Source organism: Platichthys flesus, chromosome 19, assembly GCF_949316205.1.
Source record: "Platichthys flesus chromosome 19, fPlaFle2.1, whole genome shotgun sequence".
In the NCBI taxonomy this organism is placed as follows: domain Eukaryota; kingdom Metazoa; phylum Chordata; class Actinopteri; order Pleuronectiformes; family Pleuronectidae; genus Platichthys; species Platichthys flesus.
The window spans coordinates 19283899-19306078 of NC_084963.1; the positions used below are offsets into that span (position 1 = coordinate 19283899).

Sequence of the window (22180 nt, forward strand, 5' to 3'; positions counted from 1 at the left end):
CAAAGTTGTTGACGTGAACTTGATGATTTACACAGAGCAATATTCGCTATTTTTAGCTGTGTTTGGTCTCCACCATCTTCTAAACATCTAGCTCTACGATCACCAGTTGCACCAGGGGACAGCTAGCCTGACGTTGTCAGACTCACAATTCTAGTCAGAATGTGAGTCTGAGACCGCCATTGGGCTGTGATTATGGGGCGTGTTTCAACTGACCAGGAAATAAAATTCCTCCTCGTTCAATTGGATAGACCTACAACCAATCAGAGCAACTTAGTAAGCAACGCATTTTGAGTTATTTACTAACGCCAGGTTCACAACGGACGCTGAAGCGATGCCGAAGCGACGCTTCAGTGCAGCGCCAAGCCTTAAATAACAGCTGGATCCCTTCTACTCCCATGTTAAAACTTTGTGAGGGTCACACTGGAGGCTGAAACGCTGCGCTGCGCCAAGGCTGCCTCGCGCTGTGCAGCGATCGTTTCGGCGTCGAGTCTATTTTTGCACTTGACGCGAGTGTATCGCACCAGGAAACACACTGAAAAACGATCTTAAACTATATTGATGACATATTTTATATGATATAAATGATCAAATATGCATCCCATACTTTGAAGTCCCCTTCTGTTGTCCTGGAGTTTTAATTTAACCAATGACATTATTAAATGTCCCCCTCTGCCCATCCACTACAGCCACACAAGCAGTGATACAGATAAAAAGAGAGAGAGAGGGGGCTACGTATTCTCCACATAGGCTTGAGTGGAGAATACGTAATTTACCCCGACACCCGACATTTAACGGAGCAAACAGCGAAGTTCTTCAACATGGATGATATTAAATTAATAATTGAAGTGGAGAAATACAGTGAGTTGTATGATCCTCGGAACATGTTGTATAAAGACAACACCAAGAAAAACAAATGTTGGGACGCTGTTGCTTATTGTTGGCGCAACAAGTAAGTATATGCTTTTAATCTACTGGATCAACGGGTGATATTATTAGCGCTGCCCGGCGGTTCAGCGTCGCTTCAGTGTCCGGTGTGAACAGCCAAGCGCCGGCGCGATAGGGATTAGCGTCGCCTCCACGTTCTCTGTTCCTCTTTCAAAATGAATGCGCTGTCGATGTCTTCTAAAACAGACTCAATGGCAGCATCTACACATCTCAGCTCTCCAGCGGCAGGAATGTTTGTTGAAAACGAATTCAACCCAAGGACACTTTGATGACGTGGTTGATTACGTTACCGTTGATCATCTGTCCATCATCGTATAAAGCCCGCCCTGACAATCTGATTGGCCCGGTCGTGCATAATTTCTCCCCAACGGAGCGACTCCAGATCGAACTTCACGACCTCAAATGTTGTGGGCGGGGCTAAGTTCGTCTGGCATCCAGGCTAGGGGACAGCAGCTTTATCTGAGCTTTTCTACATGAAAACAGTGGTATGCTGCTGAAAATAAGGCTAAAGTGAGCAGAGCAAATCAAAACAATGCAGATTGTCAGGTGACAAATCTTTGTGATTCATCCCCAGGGGTTACTTCTATTACATGCATCTGATCCATACCTGATGTTTAAAAACATAAATACACGGATTAGCACAGCTTTAGAGGATATTCATATCCTACAATATTTTTTAAGGTTTTGGCCTGCTCACAGACATACAGTATAAGAAAACGTTCCCTTGGGGGACAAAGTTTTCCCCTTATCAAGTTTGCGCACAGATAACAGTCAGAACAGTGCCATCACCACTGACTTCTGCAACCATCAGCTCCCTAAATAAGTGACCTGTACAGAGGTGAGAGGCACAGCTGTGTGTCTGCACAGCCTGGATAAGAGAGATACACAGTCAGTGCGGAGGATTAGTTATTCAATGACTCACTGCTGTTGTTAATTTTCCATTGAATCATTTTTCCCTAATTATAAAATATCATAACAATAACATTTCTTTTCATTCAATTTCAATTAAATTTCAATTTAAGTCAATAAATTAGATGTATGTATTCTCTTTTATGTTTTATTTTCTAATCTCGCCTTCCCCGCCTCTGCCTTTCCTTGTCATTTTGGGTTATTTACAAGTCTCTTATATTTGCCAGCTATTACTTTACCACCTCTTAGAAATGTTAAATAAATAACCTCAGACTACACAGCCAGCTAAAATAGTGCGCGAAATGGAAATGCCTCTTCTGAGCTCTTCTGGCAAACACTTCCAGGTGTTGCCTCATCCTACTTTTGGTCAGTATCAAGCTTTTAATGGTGAGTGTTTCACCAAACTCATGCAGGTACTTGGGCTCTTAAGGCATCTGGGCTGTAAAGCATCTGGTCAAAGAGGATGTTGTGGACTGGTCTGAGACACCACCATGTTGGCTGGGCAGTGCTGATGTGGGAAAAAGGTTCTCATGTTTTCATAGAGACACTTTTGTTTCAAAAGCTGCTTCTTACTCACAGGTCTAAATTAATTAACTACTGGACTTTTATTTAGGGAGAAACCTCAGAGGGCAACTCCACCTATTCTAAATTTACTACAACATTAATATAGAGTTGGTGAATGTTAAAGACATTAATACTTCTGCATGCTTATGAACACAGGAGTCAAAACTTCAGAGGACAGGAGGACTGAGCTCAAGTTATCACACTGTTAAGATCCCTGGAATATAAGTAAAAGATTAAAATACATTTTTATGGTAAATGGTATGTTTTTAAATTGAGCTTTCCTAGTCTTGATGACGACCCAAAGAACTTTATAGTACAGTTTTACCACACACACACACACACGGGATTTGGGTTCAGTGTCTTACCCACAAACCTTCTGGTTAGTCAACCACCCGCTATATCTCCAAAGCCTTGTTTTACCTTTGAAAACTGTAACAGTTGTGAATCGCCAATGGTGTAAGTAAATACACCAGGATATTTGTTAACCCCAAGTTAACACAAGTAAGTACCCAGAGCATGCTGGGTAAAACTGGCATACTATTAACATTCATATTGTATACAGAGTTTACATATATGGCCTCATCTGAGGCTTTGTTGTTTATTGAATTTTGTGGGGCCATAACACTTGTAATAATTTTGACTTTTATTTCTGCTGGGAGGGAAGAGAGGGGGACAGCAAGTATGAGATACAGGGTTCTAATTATGTATAGTTGATTCTTTGCCATTTATCTGTCCCTTTAGGTTAGCATGTTGAAAGGTAGAAAGATGAGGAGCAGCACAATCAAAAGGCAGAAGTAGACTGGTGCTATTACTGCTGAGAAGATGGACCCATCGGGCTGCTGAAGGCAAGTTGATTCAGAAGAGATGGATTCATAACGTAAGAAGTCTGTTTTCATTGGCAAGATACTGAACCCAAAGACTAGAAAAGTGCGAGATAAATACATATTCTATTGGATGGATTTTTTGGTTGGTACAGGTTAAATTTATTTTGTTGTGCTTCTTGGTCTGTGTTTATGGGGACTCATTCACACTGTATCCCACTGAATTGTAGCGTGAATTAACAAAAAAAACACTCACTATGACACCATCCGATTCAGATTTTACTACACAAACTGGATCAGTTGAGTGAATAAACCTTGCAGCTTAAATCTATTGATGTAAATTGATCCGATAACATGAAACATTGATACCACATGTCTCAATCATCACAGAGAAACATACACATCACACAGAGCACACGCTGACAAACTGCATGAGCACAAACACACTAGCTTGGTATGCTAACCACCTCATGTAACACCTGCACATTTGTGAGTCTCTGCTGGTGTTTTGCAGCGGTGGACAGGGGCTGCGATTACAGGGGAATGACCAGGAATGAGATCCAAACCTTTCATTATGACTCATAACTTTATGACTTGTGAATTTTATGGCTAGCCAGCGAAACGCTCTGAGGACACATAACAGTACACTTCTGTAAAAACACATTTTTGTAAAAAAATCCGATCAGTTCATTTCCCTTTTACCTCAAAAGACGCACGTACATTTCCATTCTGTCATAACTACCATTGCAACAAAGGATTGTGTCAACATAATGAATGAATGTGTCCACACAACTGACCCCTGAACAGGGATTACTCAGTACATTGCCAAAGGCCATCAGATTGGTAAAGTCCTTTCAGTCAACACTCTTTTCAGTTACACTTTCAACTCCTGGGTCTGGAGTTTGCTAGAAGTTAACATCTCCTATTAACATTCTTTTTCACAGATCATATCAGATGATAGTAAAAAACATAATTTTTTATTTTCTATTTATTTGATCAGAAACAAAAAACTTACCAATGTAAAAAAGACTCAACCCCGTGTTCCCAAATCCTCTGATGACTTTTTAAAAATTAATTTTGAACATTTAAAGTCAATGGTGCATTTAAATGAATTATTTGTTACATGATAAAACAGACTAAATGTGCTGATTTGCAAACAGTTTGCCACAGGGTACACTATGAAAGTTAAATATATTTTTGACCTGCTGAAATGCAGATAATTTATGAGCCAAATGAAAATCATATTTTCAACAACCCCTGCTATTTAAAAGACTTTGCCCAGAAGCTTACTACGATCTGAAAGTCTATCATCACACATGATTCTTTGTAGTAATTATTATTTTATATTGGTTAATTAATTGGTGAGGTACCACTGTAACCATCATATGAAGCCACGACTCAAGTTTCTAGAAAAATATTACCAGCTGAAGTTGAGAGCAGACTCAACTTTAACACCACTCATCTCTTCCTTAGTTCAGTCAGGAAAAAATAAAACAAGCATTGGTACACTTTTCTCTGGAGGTTTTAAACAGCCATGGTAAATGAGGGTGCACCATTATCTACAGTAAACGCAGTACTGACGTCATGTGAAAGATTTACAGTACCAGCCCCTTACAAGACTCTAATGTCAACAATCACCTCCACATTTTACTGATGTTTTACTACATTTACTACTACGTTCTTTAAGTGAACCTTGTGAGAGTGGGGGCAGAGAGAAATTTAAATAAACGCACTCAAACAAACATGTCCGACCATGAAGCCAAAGTGAAATGTGTTGGTATAGCAACTCCAGAAGTTATCTGTGCTGAGCTACAAAAAAAGACTAATGACTGTGCTGTGTCAGAGTTGCGTTTTTGGGGCACTTACTGAGATGTCTTTCTGCACCTTCTCATATGCCAGTGTAACAGTGGAGCTGTGGTTTGGTGGAGACGGCGTCAGGTTGAAGCTGTAGGTGATGGAGCTCTCTGTCCCAGTCAGTGCTTGCTGGAGGTCATGGACGTACCTCTCCTTCTGCATCTCCAGCTCCTTCGCCTCCTCACACAGTGCTGCGTCACTCACTGCACACAGAACACAAACACACCTATCGTGCTAAGTGGCTTTACAAAGATAGCTTAATGTGTTCATTTCAAAGTTATTTTAAAGTAGGGCAATAAAACAATATCAATAATTATTGCAAAATATATTTTAAATATATTTACAAACACACACTAAATATATAACAACATATGGCTTGAGCATTTTGTATGTAGTGTTTTGGTTAGGGGTTAACATCCATTTAAACTTTTAAGGTGCATCATCAAGGCAATATCCACTAACATGGGGGCTGCGCACTCTGCTTGTTGCACCCACAGATGATCTGTTAATGCTTTAAGTGATATAGTAGTAAGAAAGAAATGTTCTCCCTTTGCACCAGATCCACCATTATAATATCAATCCACCGAGGTGCAAGAGTACCTGGCTTTTAAAGGGGATGTGAGCATGTTCCGCCCTAAACACAGCCATGAGTAATTAAGAGATCAAACGTGACACAAATTTTAAAGTCAACTTACTCTACGATGTGCGCCGCAGAACCATTTTTGATTACTTCCGTTAAACGTGTGAGTAGTAAGTATAGTAGTGAGTAATTGTGTTACTCACTACTAGCTGAAGTAAAAACAACTACTGCACTGAACATTTTGTGGAAATGCCAGAGATGCCAGCACACTGTCCACAAGACAATCAAGAGACACACAGAGCTTGTATTCTCAATTCCTTGTCTTTTCTGGAGCTGTGTATGGGTGACTGTCATTTCCAGGGCTACCTTGGGCTGACCAGTGGTCAGTTTGATCAGCTAAAGTTCAGCTAACTCAGGTCAGTCCCAATACCTGAGTCCAGTGAGTGTCATTCTTAGCTCTGATTGGCTCTTGCAACATTTCCGAGTTCAAATATTTCAATTCAAGCGATATACACGAAGGACACAGATTTTGCGTTTATATTGCATCACGCTAGTCACGTCACATCTGGTTTAAACAACGTCTTTTGGAACCTGGTGAAGCAGCCTTTTTCCTGTCATTAAATAGAAAGAAATGGTTTTGGCACAACTAAATACACTTGTTCCATGTGCTTTGGACCATGAGATTAGATAACTAAAACAGAACCCTGAGTGTTTGTCATGCAGCAGCAACAGAACTACAGAAAACTAGAGTTAACCAGCCAGTCCAGTGTCAGGAAATATGGCCACAGTCTCTGCTTGTGTTCCTGAGGTATAGTGTTAAACATAGGCCAGAAGCGTGTTTTGCAGAAAACTATGATGTCACAGTTAAGATGACCTTTAACCTTTTGGAAATACAATTTTAAAAACACAATCCCATCTTATTCAACACTTTTCTCATAAATTGACATAATTCGGAAATTAACTCTTGTTGTTGTGGTCTAAATCATGTCTGGTGAGGGACGGGGGACCAACACAAGGTATTTAGTTATTCTTTGAGTCCAAATGAAGAGTTGTATCAAATTTAAAGGTTTAGTATGTAGAATATAGTGAAATCTAGTGGTAAAGTTGCATGTTGCAGCTGAATGCCCATCACCGCACCCTCCCCTTCCTAAAATGAAAGAGAACCTGTGGTAGCTACAGTTGTTATAAAAAAAATCAAAACGTGTTTAGTTTGTCCAGTCTGAGCAACTGTAAAAAAACATGTCAGCCTCCGCAGAGAAGACCCAATCCTGTTGTAAATATTACATTGTTAAATATAAAGGGCCCATTGTAGGGTAAAGAAAACAGCAATTCGTACAATTTGAGGAAACACACAAGTGAAAACATCCCTAGGATTATTTTATATTCAGTTTTTGCCAATAGATCCCTTATAAACTAAATCTCACATACTGACCCTTTAAAAAAAATCTCTTTAGGTAATTGCTGAGAAGCTGCCTACTGGAGACTGGGATGGAGAGTTGCACAAACATGCTTCCTGTCATGACTATTTCTTAGATGAAGACATAAAAAGTAAGGCTGTATAAAATGATATGTATACAATATCAATTATTAGTGCTGTCAAACGATTAAAGTATTTAATCGCGATTAATCACATTTATGTCATAGTTAACTCAAAATGAATCGCGATTAATCGCAAATTGTATCTATTCTTAATGTCCCTTCGTTAATTTTTTCTCCATAATTTTTGGGGGGTTTTAATGCTCTATCAACATGGAAAGTGGATTGGCGCGCTTTATGCAAATGTTTTATTTGATTGAAAAACAACATTGCCAAACAGGGCGGTACAAAATAAAATTATAAAGTGCACATTTCAGGTAAACAAAGCCTATAGTGCAGTTAAACCATGGCTTAATATTTTCTTTTTTTCAAGTTTGCTGTGAACATAGCAGTCAGGCCTCTCAAACAGACAAGCAACGAAATAACAAACAAAATACACAGGCAAGTGTCGGCCTACTTTGAAACAAATTAAACACAGAACTATGTAGGGCTATTTGAGTCCTCCCCATATTTGTGGAAAATGTATGAAATAAGAGGCACCCTGTTTTTAAATAAATAAAAACATATAGCTGCAGCCTAATAGCTTAAAAATATATATTTTAGTTGGCGAAATATTAAAACAAAAAGGGAGAGCCGGTCAGACTGCAGGTGAACACAGATACTGAAGCTCGATAGAAACCAACTGCAGCTTCTGCTCTGATCGAGAAGCTGAGGCGCTGATCTCTGATCAGCTGAGACCAGAGAAACTCTGTGTTTTCACTGTTTCCATAGTTAAGAAGCAGTCAGTCACTGAGCTCTGATCTCACTGTGTCTCCCTGAGCGGGTGAGCGGGGGCAGGGGGCGGGGCTACGGTGCTCTATCTGGAACCACACGCACACACAGACACACACACACTCACCCGCTCCTTGTACTTCATGACGGCCTGATACGATGATGTTTTAAAAATATTTTGACTTAGTCAACCACCAACATGCAAAAGCGTGTCACACGGCGAAAGCGTGAGAGTTGGCAGCTCTGCGTTAATCTCGCGATAAAAAAATGACGCCGTTAAAATGGGTTTGCGTTAACGCCGTTAATAACGCGTTAAACTGACAGCACTATCCATTATATAACAAATTAAGGTACCCAATGGATAAGAAAATATAACATCATAAATGCAGTGACTGCATCTCAACAGTACTCAACAGAAACATCTGGATCCTGAGGTGCTGTTAGGATTTCTTTCACACTAACAGCGTGAGCCTTCATAGAAATGGCTGCTGAAAAGGAAAACCTGCCTCCAGATGCTGTTATGTGAGTGGAAGCACCTTTTTGATGTCCAAGGTCAAAGGAGAGACTTGTTAAAACTAACAGGTTATAGTGCACAATCACACAAGATAACAAATAGTGGTTATCAGAGAGAAATCTCTGAATACACAATATGAAACTCTCAATCAAAGCTTACATCAGCGAAGTAAAAGAGAGTAACAGAGGTGTTTGGAACACAAACTCTCAGACCTTCTAACATATTTGGAATATTAGGTTGTGATCAATGGCAACATTCGTTTTAGAAAATGATTTATGCATTCATTTATTAAGAAATTTAATCCATCACTTAGTTGTAATTGTATTGTTATGGGACATAACTCTTGCATTATGCATTGGCTCTTATGTCTGTTAAAATTCACTTTATGCTTTGGCAAACTATTTTATACACTCAATGTGCTGCTGCTGTCTTCAGGACAGTGACAGAAAAGTGTTTTTTCTTTGCGTGTAAATTCCCAGATCTCACGCAGTAATAAACTTTGGGCATGAATTACAAAATAGATGTCTGTAATGAACCTGTAGGATCTGCATTAAGCAAGCTTGGATTCCAGCTCCATGAAGAATCTTGGGATGAGAGGGTTCAGGCTGTTGTAGGGGACACTAATAGATCTACAGCTGGCAGTAGCTGTCAGGGCAGCTGAGAAGGTCAACGATGGTGCTCTCTAAAATGAGCACAGGTGAAGTGAGAAAGGTGTACTTGGTCAAACAGGTGAGGTTGTCCATATATCAAGTGAGTGAAAATCCGTCATGTCAGACGTGTAAAAAGTGTGAAGACGTGCTGTGAGGACATGCTCCGCTAGGTCTTTACCTTCTCCTCTCCATGCTCCCTGTCCATCAGTTAGCACCAACTGGAAGCCTGAACCTAGGCTCTGCCCCCTCCAGTCCACCCGCAGGAAGTAGGTGGAGTCAGGCTGAGAGAAGACATCAATTTCACACACTGAGGTGTGCATCTCTGCAAAAAAAACAAAAACAAAACAAAGCAAGACAAGGTTAAAGAACAACTTAATTTATTATAGTTATCAGATTTAAATACGATGCCTACTTGCATTCACCATTTCGTATCATTATGAATTGAATGTTTTTGGTTCATTCGTTGCCTAAAAATAAGACGTGAAACCTATTTTCTCATCTTTTCTTGTCTATCACCTCATTCATATAATTTGGGTGTTTTTTTAACAGGACAAAGGTCAGCAAAGATAAAAAATATATGCTAAGTCTGTGGTAAAGGGAGCACCTATCCTCAACAAAACAAAACACACACCAAAAAATCACAGTAGGCCACATACAAGTAATACATTATGACGTATGACATATATGTCTCCTTTAAGCTAAAATAGACAAGATGTTCCTCAAATATCAGGTCGCAAACTCCATTTTTTGGATGAGTCATACTGGAAATGATAACTGTATATGGGTCTGTTTGATAGATAAATGAACAATAAGTCAGACAATATTATAATTTCCCTAAGTCCTTCTTAACTCGGCCACTTTCAATCAGATCATGTCTTTTTTTATCAAATTAAGGTCGTCCTGAACTTGTCCGTTCTTTCCTGAGGGTGTTTGTAATCAGCATGTCGCTTCAGATTTTACCCAAAACAGTGAAACACTAAAAGACAGGTTGTTCACAAACTTATGACTGGCAGAGAGTGAGCCGACAGCCCTAATTGGTGAAGGTGTGCAGAGCTGGGGCAAACCTGTCATCACTCCCGCTGCTCTTACATCATTTTCCTAGCTCTTGTTGCAGCCTGCTGTTCACGTGCCAGCCGACGCTTCAACTCCCCTCACCACAGCTCCAAGCTAAATGACTCAACCCCCTGATTATGGCTCTGGTTTTACAGCAATGACTTGATATGATGTGAATTATCTATACAGAAGCCCTCAGCAGGGGGCAGAGCAATTCAATTATAGATAGAATAAAAAACATATTGAGGGTCCGCAGAGAGTGGATCAAACATCAGGGACCCCATGAGGCTTGGCCATAAAAAAAGTCAATAAAGTCAATCAAATCAAATTTTATTTGTATAGCCCATATTCACAAATTACAATTCATCTCATAGGGCTTTAACAGGGTGTGACATCCTCTGTCCTTAACCCTCAGCAAGACTAAGGAAAAACTACAAAAAACCCTTTTAACAGGGTTAAAATATGTAGAAACCTCAGAGAGAGCCACATGTGAGGGATCCCTCTCCCAGGACGGACAGAAGTGCAATAGATGCCACGTGCAGGACAACATCATCAATAATCAAAGTCTCTAGCAGCATAAAGTCATCATTTTGACTTGTGGAGTTAATGCTAATTAGGTTCACTAGGTAAATGGTGCTCATCGGTTCAAAGGCTTTTTGACGATGTTGCTCAGCTTAGCTTATTACGATGGTTAAGCTGCTGGTGAGCATTGTTTTATTAAAATGTTAAAGAATATCCAAACTGTTGTGTTGGCTGATGGAAGTTTGATAGGCGGTGGAGTAGTGGCAGAAACTTGGACTATGGGCAGAAAAGGTCTCTGGTTCGTCTCTGGTTCGTCTCTACGGAGAAACAACAAAAAGACAAACCTGGATTGATCTGTCCAAAATCCAAGAGTCTCCCTACCCTGTCTAGTGCCCCTGAGCAAGGCACCTTACTCCCCCAACATCTGCTCCACGGGCGCCGTACATGGTCGCTCACTGCTCTGTGTGTCCTGCACCAGATGGGTCAAAAGCAGAGGTTAAATTTCCCTACCTGCATGAGTGTGCCTGTTTGGGACAAATAAATGCAAAAGAATATATTTATGTAAGTCTGCTCACACAGCAAGGTGTTGCTAGAGTGATTTACTGTCCAACCTGAGTAAGACCAAAAATCCGCAGACCTCATGTGAGAAGGAGAATCCTGTTATTGTTAAACATTGGTTTTCCTTAGTGCCATTTGGTCGTGTAATGACCAAAATGAGCAGGACTCTTGTAAATGATTAGTCCAGCTCCATGCAAACCGTGTCATCACAGTGCTGTAAGCACTGTAATGCACTAATACACAACCTCTCATTAGGCGTAAGTACAGGCTGAGCAGGGTGAAAGAGAGAAACTTGCACCTCGGTTTGCTGGATACTAATGATTGACCACAGCACCATGCTTCCTAACTCAGCCAGACACATGTTTCTAAAGAGCACAACAGAAGCTTCATCTTAACAACATCCTTTTCACACCTGCTTCATAAGTAAATATATACGCAGTAAGAGGAAAATCTCATTTGGAAAAAAAATGATCTTGAAAAACGATGTTTCTTTTATTTAAAGTGTCTATTCCCTGTATCAAAGTTGGGGACAGACAGAAGTTAGTGAGGACACTGAGGTCATGTCTTCTGTATTTGGAGGAAATTTCAGAATTTCCACAAAGTGGTGATGGTTTATATTCAGAAGTTTTTCCAGATGGTGGATTGGCTGGTTCCAGTGTTCCGCAGGGAAGTCAGTTCTGTGTATGTTCTGTAACTATGATGAATTGGATCACTGCTGAAGAATAATTGAAAGTCTAACTAGTTATTAGTTTCAGGCAGCCTTAAAAAAAAAACAGTTTAAAGGAGATAATCCCCACAATGGAAAAGCTTTCACCAGAGCCTGACATTTTGCTGGTATGATAATCACTGAGTTGACCGTGGATGGACAGCTGTCCATCCACGGTCAACTCAGTGGACAGCTGTCCATCCACGGTCAACTCAGTGATTATCATACCATCTGGGTTAACTTAGATGGATATTCAACAGACTAAAGCTGATTCAGCATTCACATTATTGGTTTCCATGGGTTTGTCTTCAGTTTTCAACAACTCCTACCATTCAGTAGTTCAACCAATTTCAACCATTCAAACATCCAAACATTCAGCTTGACATCTGTCATTCTCACAACGATGTCAGCACTAGAGAATCTTCACAATGTACTTTCAAATGATGTCATTTAAGAAATGCTTATACTTCTCTTATAGCTCCCACATCGTTAACCTCACACACAATTTAAAGATAATTTATAAACAACGTTGTGCTTTTTCACGCTGTGTAACTCACAGACTTAATTGACTACTGGCATGTCCAGCTCGATGACTTTAAAATGGTCACGCCTGCTTCATTTAGCATGTACATACAAGCAGGTGTCACTGAGCGGCTGATTTAATAAACATTTGTATTATCCCTGTGGGGAAAGCTCATAGATATTATGATCCTAAACTCAATTTGTACCTCCACACACACTTTACTATGTGAAACACCTCATTCATTTAGAGCGGTTTAGGTCATTTATTTCTAAATTCAGCTTTGTACGCATATACTGTTTCAGCTTCCACATTCAATTAGCTGAGATGTTTTTAAAGCAATTTATTTAATCAATTTCTGAAAACTTGCTTCAATCAGGATTCCTCTTCCCGATTGTTGAGTCTGCATTTCAACTGTTTTAGGTACAGACTTCAAATTTCAAAACCTCAGCTCAACTTCAATTTGCAGGTTTTTCATCTAGACAATGCTTTTCAACACATCCAACGAATTCCACTGTCTATAACTTTTCTTTTCTCTAGATGCAACTAATATTCAGCTGTCTGCAAACTTGTCAGAGGGTTGAGTTAGCAATAACGTTTCTATTTTTTTATCATGTAATCTGATGAGAGTTTATAATCTAGTGTGTGTGACCATAGGGCTCCTTTGTATCGTAAATCAGTACTTATAAATATTGTTTGACAACTTTCATACTATATTATTGTTCGACTCTTGACTACACAGACTAAAACACTGTACAAAATGAAGTCTTCAGTAAAAGAGGAGGGGGTGATCCACTGTCCTGCTGCTATCAGGCTCTGTTTACTTCTTAAACACCTCAAGTCACAGCGTCCACACCTCCACCACTTTCTATCTCACCCGCAGGTTCACCGTGTCGGGCCCTCGGTTTGTTTCACGGAGAAAATCCCACCTTTCGTTTGCTTTACTTCAACAACAACTCACAGCAGCACCGGGAACTGTGATTCTACGTCATCACTCTGCGACGGAGTTGAACAGCTGATCTCGGGAGGGGGCGAGGCAGGTTAATCAAGACATAAAGTCGTCATCAATACATTTTATTAAAAGCAACCAGTTTTTATTCATAGGAGAGAAATTATACACGATCAACAATTTGATTTGATTTGATTTTTTATATTTACATGTGCATGTTAAAACCTTTTTAATGGGAACAGCAAACGTGCATTATGTGAAATGTCTGAATACAGCAGCAGGTCGTCCAATATGTTGGATTGGACCTCCTGAATCCACTCCCAAAGAACTCAATAACGTTTGAAGCTACACACACATTCCATCAGTTTTATGAAAATATAAGAAATTGTGGCAAAGTCTCCACTAAAGTCAGCACGAGAGACAAATTCAGGATTTTGGTTTAATGTGACAAACAGTTATTACATTATATTACATTACATGTCATTTAGCTGACGCTTTTTATCAAAAGAGACTTCCAATTAGTGGTCTTAACATTTCAGGATTATACTCATAACATTTAAAACATTAAACATATTAACATAGAAATATCAGCAGTCAAGTTTTTTCCCTGAAAATGTTCTGTACCACTGAAACAATATAGTATACTGTATATGGACGTTCAAGTCAAAGCAATCATTTTCTTCCCTCTCTCAGTGTCTCTCTGTGTTGATCTAGTTTCCCTGTCAGCGAGGCAAAGGCAACAAGCTGTTTGCCACATATTGTTGAGAGGGAAATGAAGAGATTACGGAAAGAGCATGATTTTAGTTCTGCAAACAGACACTCTCTCCAAGAATAATTGCCTTAGGGGCTGATCGGGCATTAAATGACACACACAGAAACAGTGGGCCCACATCAACTGATTCTCTACAGAAATGTATAGTGTGTGTGTGTCTGTGTGTATGTGCGTGTGTGTGTCTGTCTGTGTGTGTGTTTGCGAGCATGATTAGAATCGACTGAATAACCTGTACAGCTCTCCCAGACGGCCTCCAAGTGCACATGTGTCAAGGGCCGTGGGAAATATTAATTTCAAGTCAGAGATTCTGAGAGATAATTCTGACTTGTTCACAAAAAAATCAGAAACAAACTCACAACCTCAAACTCACTCACCACAAAAGGCCAACAAGCTGCAACTGACTTATCAGTGGGCTAAGCACCAAAATCTGAGCCCCAAACATATAAGGCATCAGTGGGGCCTCTTTGATACATTCATTGTAATACCTGTGAAAATGGCTGAAGCAACAAATAATATTGAATTTTCATGATTTTCAGTTATTACTGCAAGGAAACAAGGCGAAAAAAAAAAGTATTGCCATAAACTTTCAAAGGCATCTGACGATTAATTCCACAATCGCTGCCTCCCTATCAGTCTGTATGTACTGTATGTACTGTATGCACCGTATGTGGAATGCATATCTCCTGGACCACTCATCTTATTGGCTGACACACTTCGCATATGGCCTAGGGAAAGTGCAGCCGCGAAACTGTACTGTATTGTTTTGTAAGTGTATGTATAATTACTATGTGAAGCTTCACCATGAGGTTATTAGTCTTATTATTTATATGGCAGTGTTTAGACCTTCATTTTACCCGCAGAATTAAACAAAGTTGGAACGCCTCCTCACTCAGGCCCCTGAGAGAAACCTCTATCTGCTCATATGGTGTTAGTGATAATGAGTAGGTTATGAATGATTGATAATATTATTAACTCTGAATTGGACTTTCCATTGCCTCGGCTGCTTTTTACCTTGAATGGTTAGGGTCAGAGTTGGGGACCTCCTGTACTAAATCGAAAAAATATAAAGACTTAATAATGAACTTGTGTTAGTTTGCTCAGTTTTTGTTGACTCCATTGCTAATTATTTCCTGTTCAGTTTTTGTTTCTCATTAATTAGTTTTTTAATATAATTTCAGACTGTTTACTGTCTCACAGGATATTCATCAGAGACTTTGTTCCACTTTGCAGTTTGTAATCATCTCTTCTTACTCATATAAACCTCAGAAAACTAAATCCTTTTTATATGATAGAATTAGAAGCCACCAACTCAATTAAGTTCCATTTTAAAATCAATCTCCCATTAATTATTAAGTTAGTGATTCTATTTTGGAATTCCATGAGTAAGTAAGGATTGATCTTGCAGTATATCCAACAATTATCCAGCTTTATCATTTTCTGGTGGTAGTTTTGCAGCTGAAATACCAAAATATTTATAACTTGATTGGCACACCCCACATAAAGTCAACCAAGTTGCACCAAATAGCCCTTATGCATAGCTTTTTAAGTAAAAAAACATGCTTTTTCCCCCTGGTATTTGGTGAAAATATAAAGATGTACAAGAAAATGTTTTGAAAAAAAAGTTATGGATACGCCCCTTTGTCTGGATCTGCAACCAAATTAAATGGGATCTTTCTTAGCCAATCTTACCACCAACTTCTGTGGAAAACCGTGCATTAGCTTTTGCATTATCCTGATGAAAAACAAACACAAATATTTGTGTAATTTTTTTAAGAAAGTAAGAAATGTATTTATTTTTCAGCGTCAGGAAGAGGCAGCAAGTTTAGCAAAGGCTGTCACTCAAGCAAGACAGGGGCAGTGGATAAAAAAGGGATGGCATAGAGAAACGAAAGATCAGCTTAAAGGACCTGTGGGGAATGGAAACAAGTAGGATTACCTTCCTGCTTAAAGCAACCTATGAGGTCCTTCCCTCACCAAAAAAATCTACAGCAGCGGCTGAACGAGGATCTAACCTGCCAACCATGCTCAACTCCAGCTACCCTCAGGCACATCCTCGATGGTTGTAACATCTCTCCCAAGGTAGGTATACATGGATACACAACCAGGCACTCAAATGCCTTGCAGCAACAATAGAAACAAAGAGAAGATCAAACGTCTAAAGCAGTTCAAAGGACAAAATATGTCAGAGAGGGGGAACAGGGTCAGAGAGGGCCTCCTCCACTGACCAAAAAGTCTGTATGTTTACTCAGTATTAGGAAATGTCTTGTGTTATCTGGTGTGCCTGTGCACTTTATATGTTTCACTGTGGGAGAGTGGGAAACGTCGTATCGATTCCTTGTATGTCTTGAACATGTTAAGAAATTGACAATAAAGCTACTTTATCTTTTTTTTTTAAAGAGTGGTCAGTTGGAGCATGCCCAAAACTGGGAGATGTTGGTGGACCTGCAGCTTACAGTCCCATCACATATTGTCACTACCACCCTAAGACCTGACCTGATACTCTGGTCCAACACACTGCACGTTGTCTACAGATTTGACGGTATCCTGTTCAGATAATGTTGATGAAGTTCATGAGACGAATAGGCTGTGTATACAGATATGGCATTTGAGGCAGAGCAATGTGGCTGGAAAGCAAAAGTTTGCCCTATGGAGGTTGGGAGCAGGGGTTTCCTTGAAACATCCACCATCAGGTTGCTCAGAGGTCTGGGGATCCACAGACAAGCCCTGCACCAGACCATAAAAGAAACATCCAACACTGCAGCCAATGGCTCTGGATAAGGCGGGAAGATCCAAACTTAGAAGAGGGTGTCTTCTGATAAAATGGCCAAAACAACTGATGACGATAAGGTACACAACTGAAGACATGTTCCTAACATCCGCAGGTGGTCACTAACAACCGATAAAATCAACCAGCAGTAGGCGTTGATGCTATATAAGGGATTATTCTCCATCTTGTCCTATGTTCTACAATTGGAATGCGCTAGTTTAAAAAGGCATAGAGGTAATGATGATCTACTGAGCGTGCCACATGGCTTTCATATTTCTGATATACAAGCCGATAGCCAGTCAGATTTACCTTTAGCCTCGTTGTCCCCTCAAGTTCGGCCTGTATCATTGATTACAAGGCCAAAATACTTGAGACGCTAAGGTTCACAACTGAAAGTAAAATATTGTATAATCTGTATTTAATTAGATATACTGATACAATTTTGGACACAGCCCCCTCCATCCTGCCCACAGGCCTTTGTTTGGGTTGTTTATGTACTTGCCAGCAATGCGTTGACTCCACTGTGGGGCTGTGTGAGATGAGATACACAGAAATCCAACTGTATTAAGCAACATTTTGGCTAAACAATGTAATTTACTGTCCAGTAATGTAGCTGGATATTTGGTCAAAAACCCACAGAAATATTCTTTATGTGGGCCAAGTGAAGCTGGGTTACTCAAGAGCTGAAGTGTTTCTCCTTTATAATATGGTTTCATCTTGCTGAGTGATAATCAGCGTTAACTTATGCCTAATTGATATTACAAGCATCATATGTTGATTTATTTATGAAAATGCCCATAGTCAGCTCAAAAGCAGCTTCTGAGAATTCACAGAATTTGGGTTTGGTTGATCCTGACAGACCTCTGAGGAATTAGAGATAGAAAAGGTCAACAAACTTGTGCACTCTCCAGGGTTTGGTGTCATTTATTTAGATTGGCACTGTGTTTGGTTTGGAAGGTGTCAATGAGAACATGCAGAGAGGACAGTATCTGCAAAGTTAGGTACAGTTTTCTTGGAAGCTGAGCTGGATTTTGTTTTCAAGGACTACTTCAGTGCACAAAACATTTTCTCATGCTTTGTTTTAAGTTATCCCCAAAAAAGGCTACTGTAAAACTGATGACACTGCATTTACCTTGATTGCTGTTATGACATGTGATGCCGCAACAAAAACAAAATATGATGGTGGCCAGATATTCAGACAGGTTGTAAACAAACCAACAGTTCTAACCAATGATATATATAAAGATGGTCAACATGAGCCAAAAGTGAAGCGATTATAATCACCCCTGGTGGATGGTGGCAGTATACACCAAATGAGGTGTAAAGCCATACTGTTTGTAAAGATGAATGATGACTGTACAAATATGTATCCAAATTATCCCTGATGATGTGCACCTCAAGATGATGTGCGGTGATGATGATATGCGCCGCAGGATGATGTGCGATGCAAGATGATGTGCGGTGATGATGTGCGCCGCAGGATGAAGTGCGCTGCAGGATGATGTGCACCGCAGGACGATCTGTGCCGCAGGATGAGTGCGCCACAGGACCGTCATCGCTGCAGGATGATGTGTGCCTCACGATGAAGTGCGGTGATGATGATATCAGCTGCAGGATGATGTGCGCTGCATGATGATGTGCGCTGCAGGATGATGTGCGCCGCACATGCGCCGCTTGATGATGTGCGCCAAACGATGATATGCGCTGCAGGATTATATCTGCTGCACGATGACGGTCCTGTGGCGCACTTCATCCTGCGGCACAGAACGTCCTGCGGTGCACATCATCCTGCAGCGCACTCATCCTGCAGCGCACATCATCCGGCGGTGCACATCCGCGAACATCGTCCTGCGGCGCACATCCTCCTGCAGCGCACATCATCTTGTGGGGCGCATCATCACTGCACATCATCCTGTGGTGCACATCATCCTCCAGCGCACATCATCATGTGGCGCACATCATCCTGCGACACACATCATCCTGTGCCGCTGGATGATGTGTGCCACACAATGATGTGCTGCGATGATGATATGCGTTGCAGGATGATGTGATGTGCACTGCAGGATTATGTCTGCTGCACGATGACGGTCCTGTGGCGCACTTCATCCTGCAGCGCACATCGTTCTGCGGTGCACATCATCGTGCAGCGCACATCATCCTGCGGCTCAAATCAGCGCCGTCCTCTTGCGGCGCACATCATCATGCGGCACACTTCATCCTGGCACATCATAGTGCAGAGCACTGCAGCGCACATCGTCCTGTCGTGCACATCATCCTGCGGTGCACATCATCCTGCAGCGCACATCATCACCGCACATCATCATGTGGCGCACATCATCTGCGGAGCATATCATCATCACAGCACATCATCATGTGGCACACATCATCCTGCAGCGCACATCATCCATCATCCTGCAGTGCGTATCATCCTGCAGTGCACATCATCCTGCAGTGTGCATTTGACTTCTGGGGCCTTCATACTACTGGCCTTCTTAGATTCAGTTAAGTATATTCTTTATTAAGCTTCTCTATCAAATTGCTATTGTATCTGCTGTCTTAGGTTAACTAGATTGATAGTTTCAACTGTTTGGTCTCACCTGGAATTGTATGAGACGGGTGCTTCTTTGTTTTTGAATTCTGTCTACTGCTTGTAGTTTCACTCAGGTGAGTGAGAGTTAAATAGGAACCAGCTAAGGTAAAAAATTGCTTTGTTGTTATTCCAATTCTGTTAAAAAGCATAATTCTATTTTACTTTGTACCTGCTGAGGTAAATAGCCTTTGTCCAGAAACAGTTTCTGTCCAGATAGGACACTTAGCTGAGTGTCCCTGATTAAAGGGACAAGTCTCTCTTGTTATTTTAAACTGTGTTGATGATCTGCTGCTGGGCCATTAACACCACGTGGTGCCTGATTGGCTCATGAGCAGGGGGAGTGGTCAGCACAGCTGAAGCCAGCCATCGTCAACCCTGGTTTAAAACCAGGAATTGTTTGGAGCGTCAGCTTCAGCGTCTATGAAGACTCATCGTATGAAGACTCGGAGGATAAAGACAAAGGAGTCTTTCGTTGGAGTCTTCGGGGAGGCTGAGTATAAAGCTGCATTTTTATTTTCAATATGTGTATAATTTCTGTGCGCATTTCTAATCGTAGTTACTATAGGCCTTGTACTCGCTCACACCAACACCGTAACCTTTCCTGTCTTATCTATCCAACCCGCTCCACACATACCCAACACCTTGTCACAGGGGGCCTATGGAACTGCCAGTCAGCTACCCGCAAGGCAGACTTCATCTCTGGCTTTGCTACACAGCAATCACTTGACTTCCTTGCTCTCACTGAGACCTGGATTACACCGGACAACACATCCACCCCAGCTGCCCTCTCCACTGCCTTTTCCTTCACCCACACACCAAGACCCACTGGTAGGGGTGGCGGTACAGGTTTACTCATTTCACACAAATGGAGTTTTTCTCTCTACTCGCTTCCAATCTTTACTCCAACATCTTTTGAATTTCACGCTGTGACTGTTACTCAACCGGTACAATTAACTATTGTTGTCATCTACCGTCCACCAGGTTCTTTGGGAGATTTTCTGGAGGAATTAGACGTCCTCCTGTCAAACTTCCCAGAAAATGGCCCTGCACTTATCCTTCTGGGTGACTTTAACATCCAGACAGACAAATCATCTGACCTTTTACTTTTACTGTCTTCTTTCGCTCTCTCACTCAGTCCTTCCCCGCCTACTCACAAAGCTGGTAACCACCTGGACTATATTTTCACCAGAAACTGCTCAACATCTAACCTCACTGTAACCCCACTTCATGTCTCCGACCACTTCTTTATCTCTTACTCTCTCCCATTATCTCGAACTGACAACCTTAACACATCAACAGAGTCGGTACCTGTCCGTCGCAACATTCGTTCCCTCTCTCCTTCCTCTCTAGCCTCCTCTGTTCTATCAGCCCTCCCTTCCACTGACTCTTTCTCACTCATGCATCCTAACTCTGCCACTGACATTCTCCTTTCTACTCTGTCCTCCTCTCTTGACTCTCTCTGTCCTCTTACGTCACGACAGGTCCGCAAGTCCCTCCCAGCTCCGTGGTTGTCTGACTCGGTGCGTGCCGTCAGAGCCACTATGCGATCATCAGAAAGGAAATGGCGGAAATCTAAACACCTGGAGGACCTGCTATCTTATCAGTCTCTTCTCTCCTCTTTTTCTGCCTCCATTTCCACAGCCAAAAGCACTTTTTACCAAACTGCAATTCAAGCCTCATTTTCTAATCCCAAAAAACTCTTCTCCATCTTTTCCAACCTCCTCAACCCTCCCAGTCCCCCTCCTCCTTCCTCTCTTCTACCAAGCCACTTTGTCAACTACTTTACCAAAAAGATAGATGACATACGCTCTTCATTTTCTGATCCTCCTTCTATAACCACACTTCCAACAACTTCATCTTCGTCCCCTTCGCTCTCCTCTTTCACCCCCCTGTCTCCCAATCAAGTTCTGACCTTGGTAACCTCCGCCCGCCCGACCACCTGCCCCCTTGACCCCATCCCTTCTCACATTCTCCAGTCTATTGCCCCTGACCTTCTTCCTTTTCTTACCCATCTAATCAACACTTCCCTGTCAACTGGCTGTTTTCCTAATTCTCTGAAGGAGGCAAGAGTAAATCCTCTCCTGAAGAAACCCACCCTGGACCCGTCTGAAGTAAATAACTACAGACCTGTCTCTCTCCTTCCCTTTGTTTCCAAAATTCTTGAGCGTGCTATCTTTAATCAACTTTCCTCCTATCTTAACCACAATAATCTTCTTGACCCTCACCAGTTTGGTTTCAAGGCAGGTCACTCAACTGAGACTGCCCTCCTTGCTGTCTCTCAGCAGCTTCACACTGCTAGAGCAGCCTCTCTCTCCTCTGTCCTCATCCTTCTAGACCTCTCTGCTGCATTCGACACAGTGAACCACCAGATCCTTATTTCCTCCCTTCAGGACCTCGGTGTCTCAGGCTCTGCTCTCTCCCTGCTCTCTTCCTACCTCAATGAACGCACTTATAGGGTAACTTGGAGAGGGTCTGTGTCTGAACCTTGTTCTCTCACTACTGGGGTCCCTCAAGGTTCTGTCCTAGGTCCTCTCCTCTTCTCCTTGTACACCAACTCCCTCGGCTCTGTCATTCACTCACATGGCTTTTCCTACCATAG

At 41.4% G+C, this 22180-nt stretch overlaps 1 protein-coding gene across 6 annotated transcripts in view; it reads right to left on the minus strand.

Moving 5' to 3' along the window:
- The window catches only part of xrcc4 (X-ray repair complementing defective repair in Chinese hamster cells 4), a 32758-nt gene extending 19254 nt beyond the window's left edge, over positions 1-13504 (minus strand). For 4 of the 6 annotated variants that reach the window (XR_009924707.1, XR_009924708.1, XM_062412677.1 and 1 more), the window contains exons 1-3: positions 13381-13504; positions 9323-9466; positions 5106-5296 (exon numbers count right to left, since the gene is read on the minus strand). Coding sequence is in view for 4 of the 6 variants with exons in the window: in XM_062412677.1 (XP_062268661.1) it covers positions 5106-5296; positions 9323-9464 (333 nt within the window). In the remaining 2 variants the exon portion in view is untranslated. Of the gene's footprint in view, positions 1-5105; positions 5297-9322; positions 9467-11100; positions 11189-13380 lie in introns of all 6 variants that reach the window. The other 2 variants (XM_062412678.1, XM_062412679.1) reach the window with 2 other exon arrangements.
- Positions 13505-22180: the final 8676 nt, after the last annotated feature.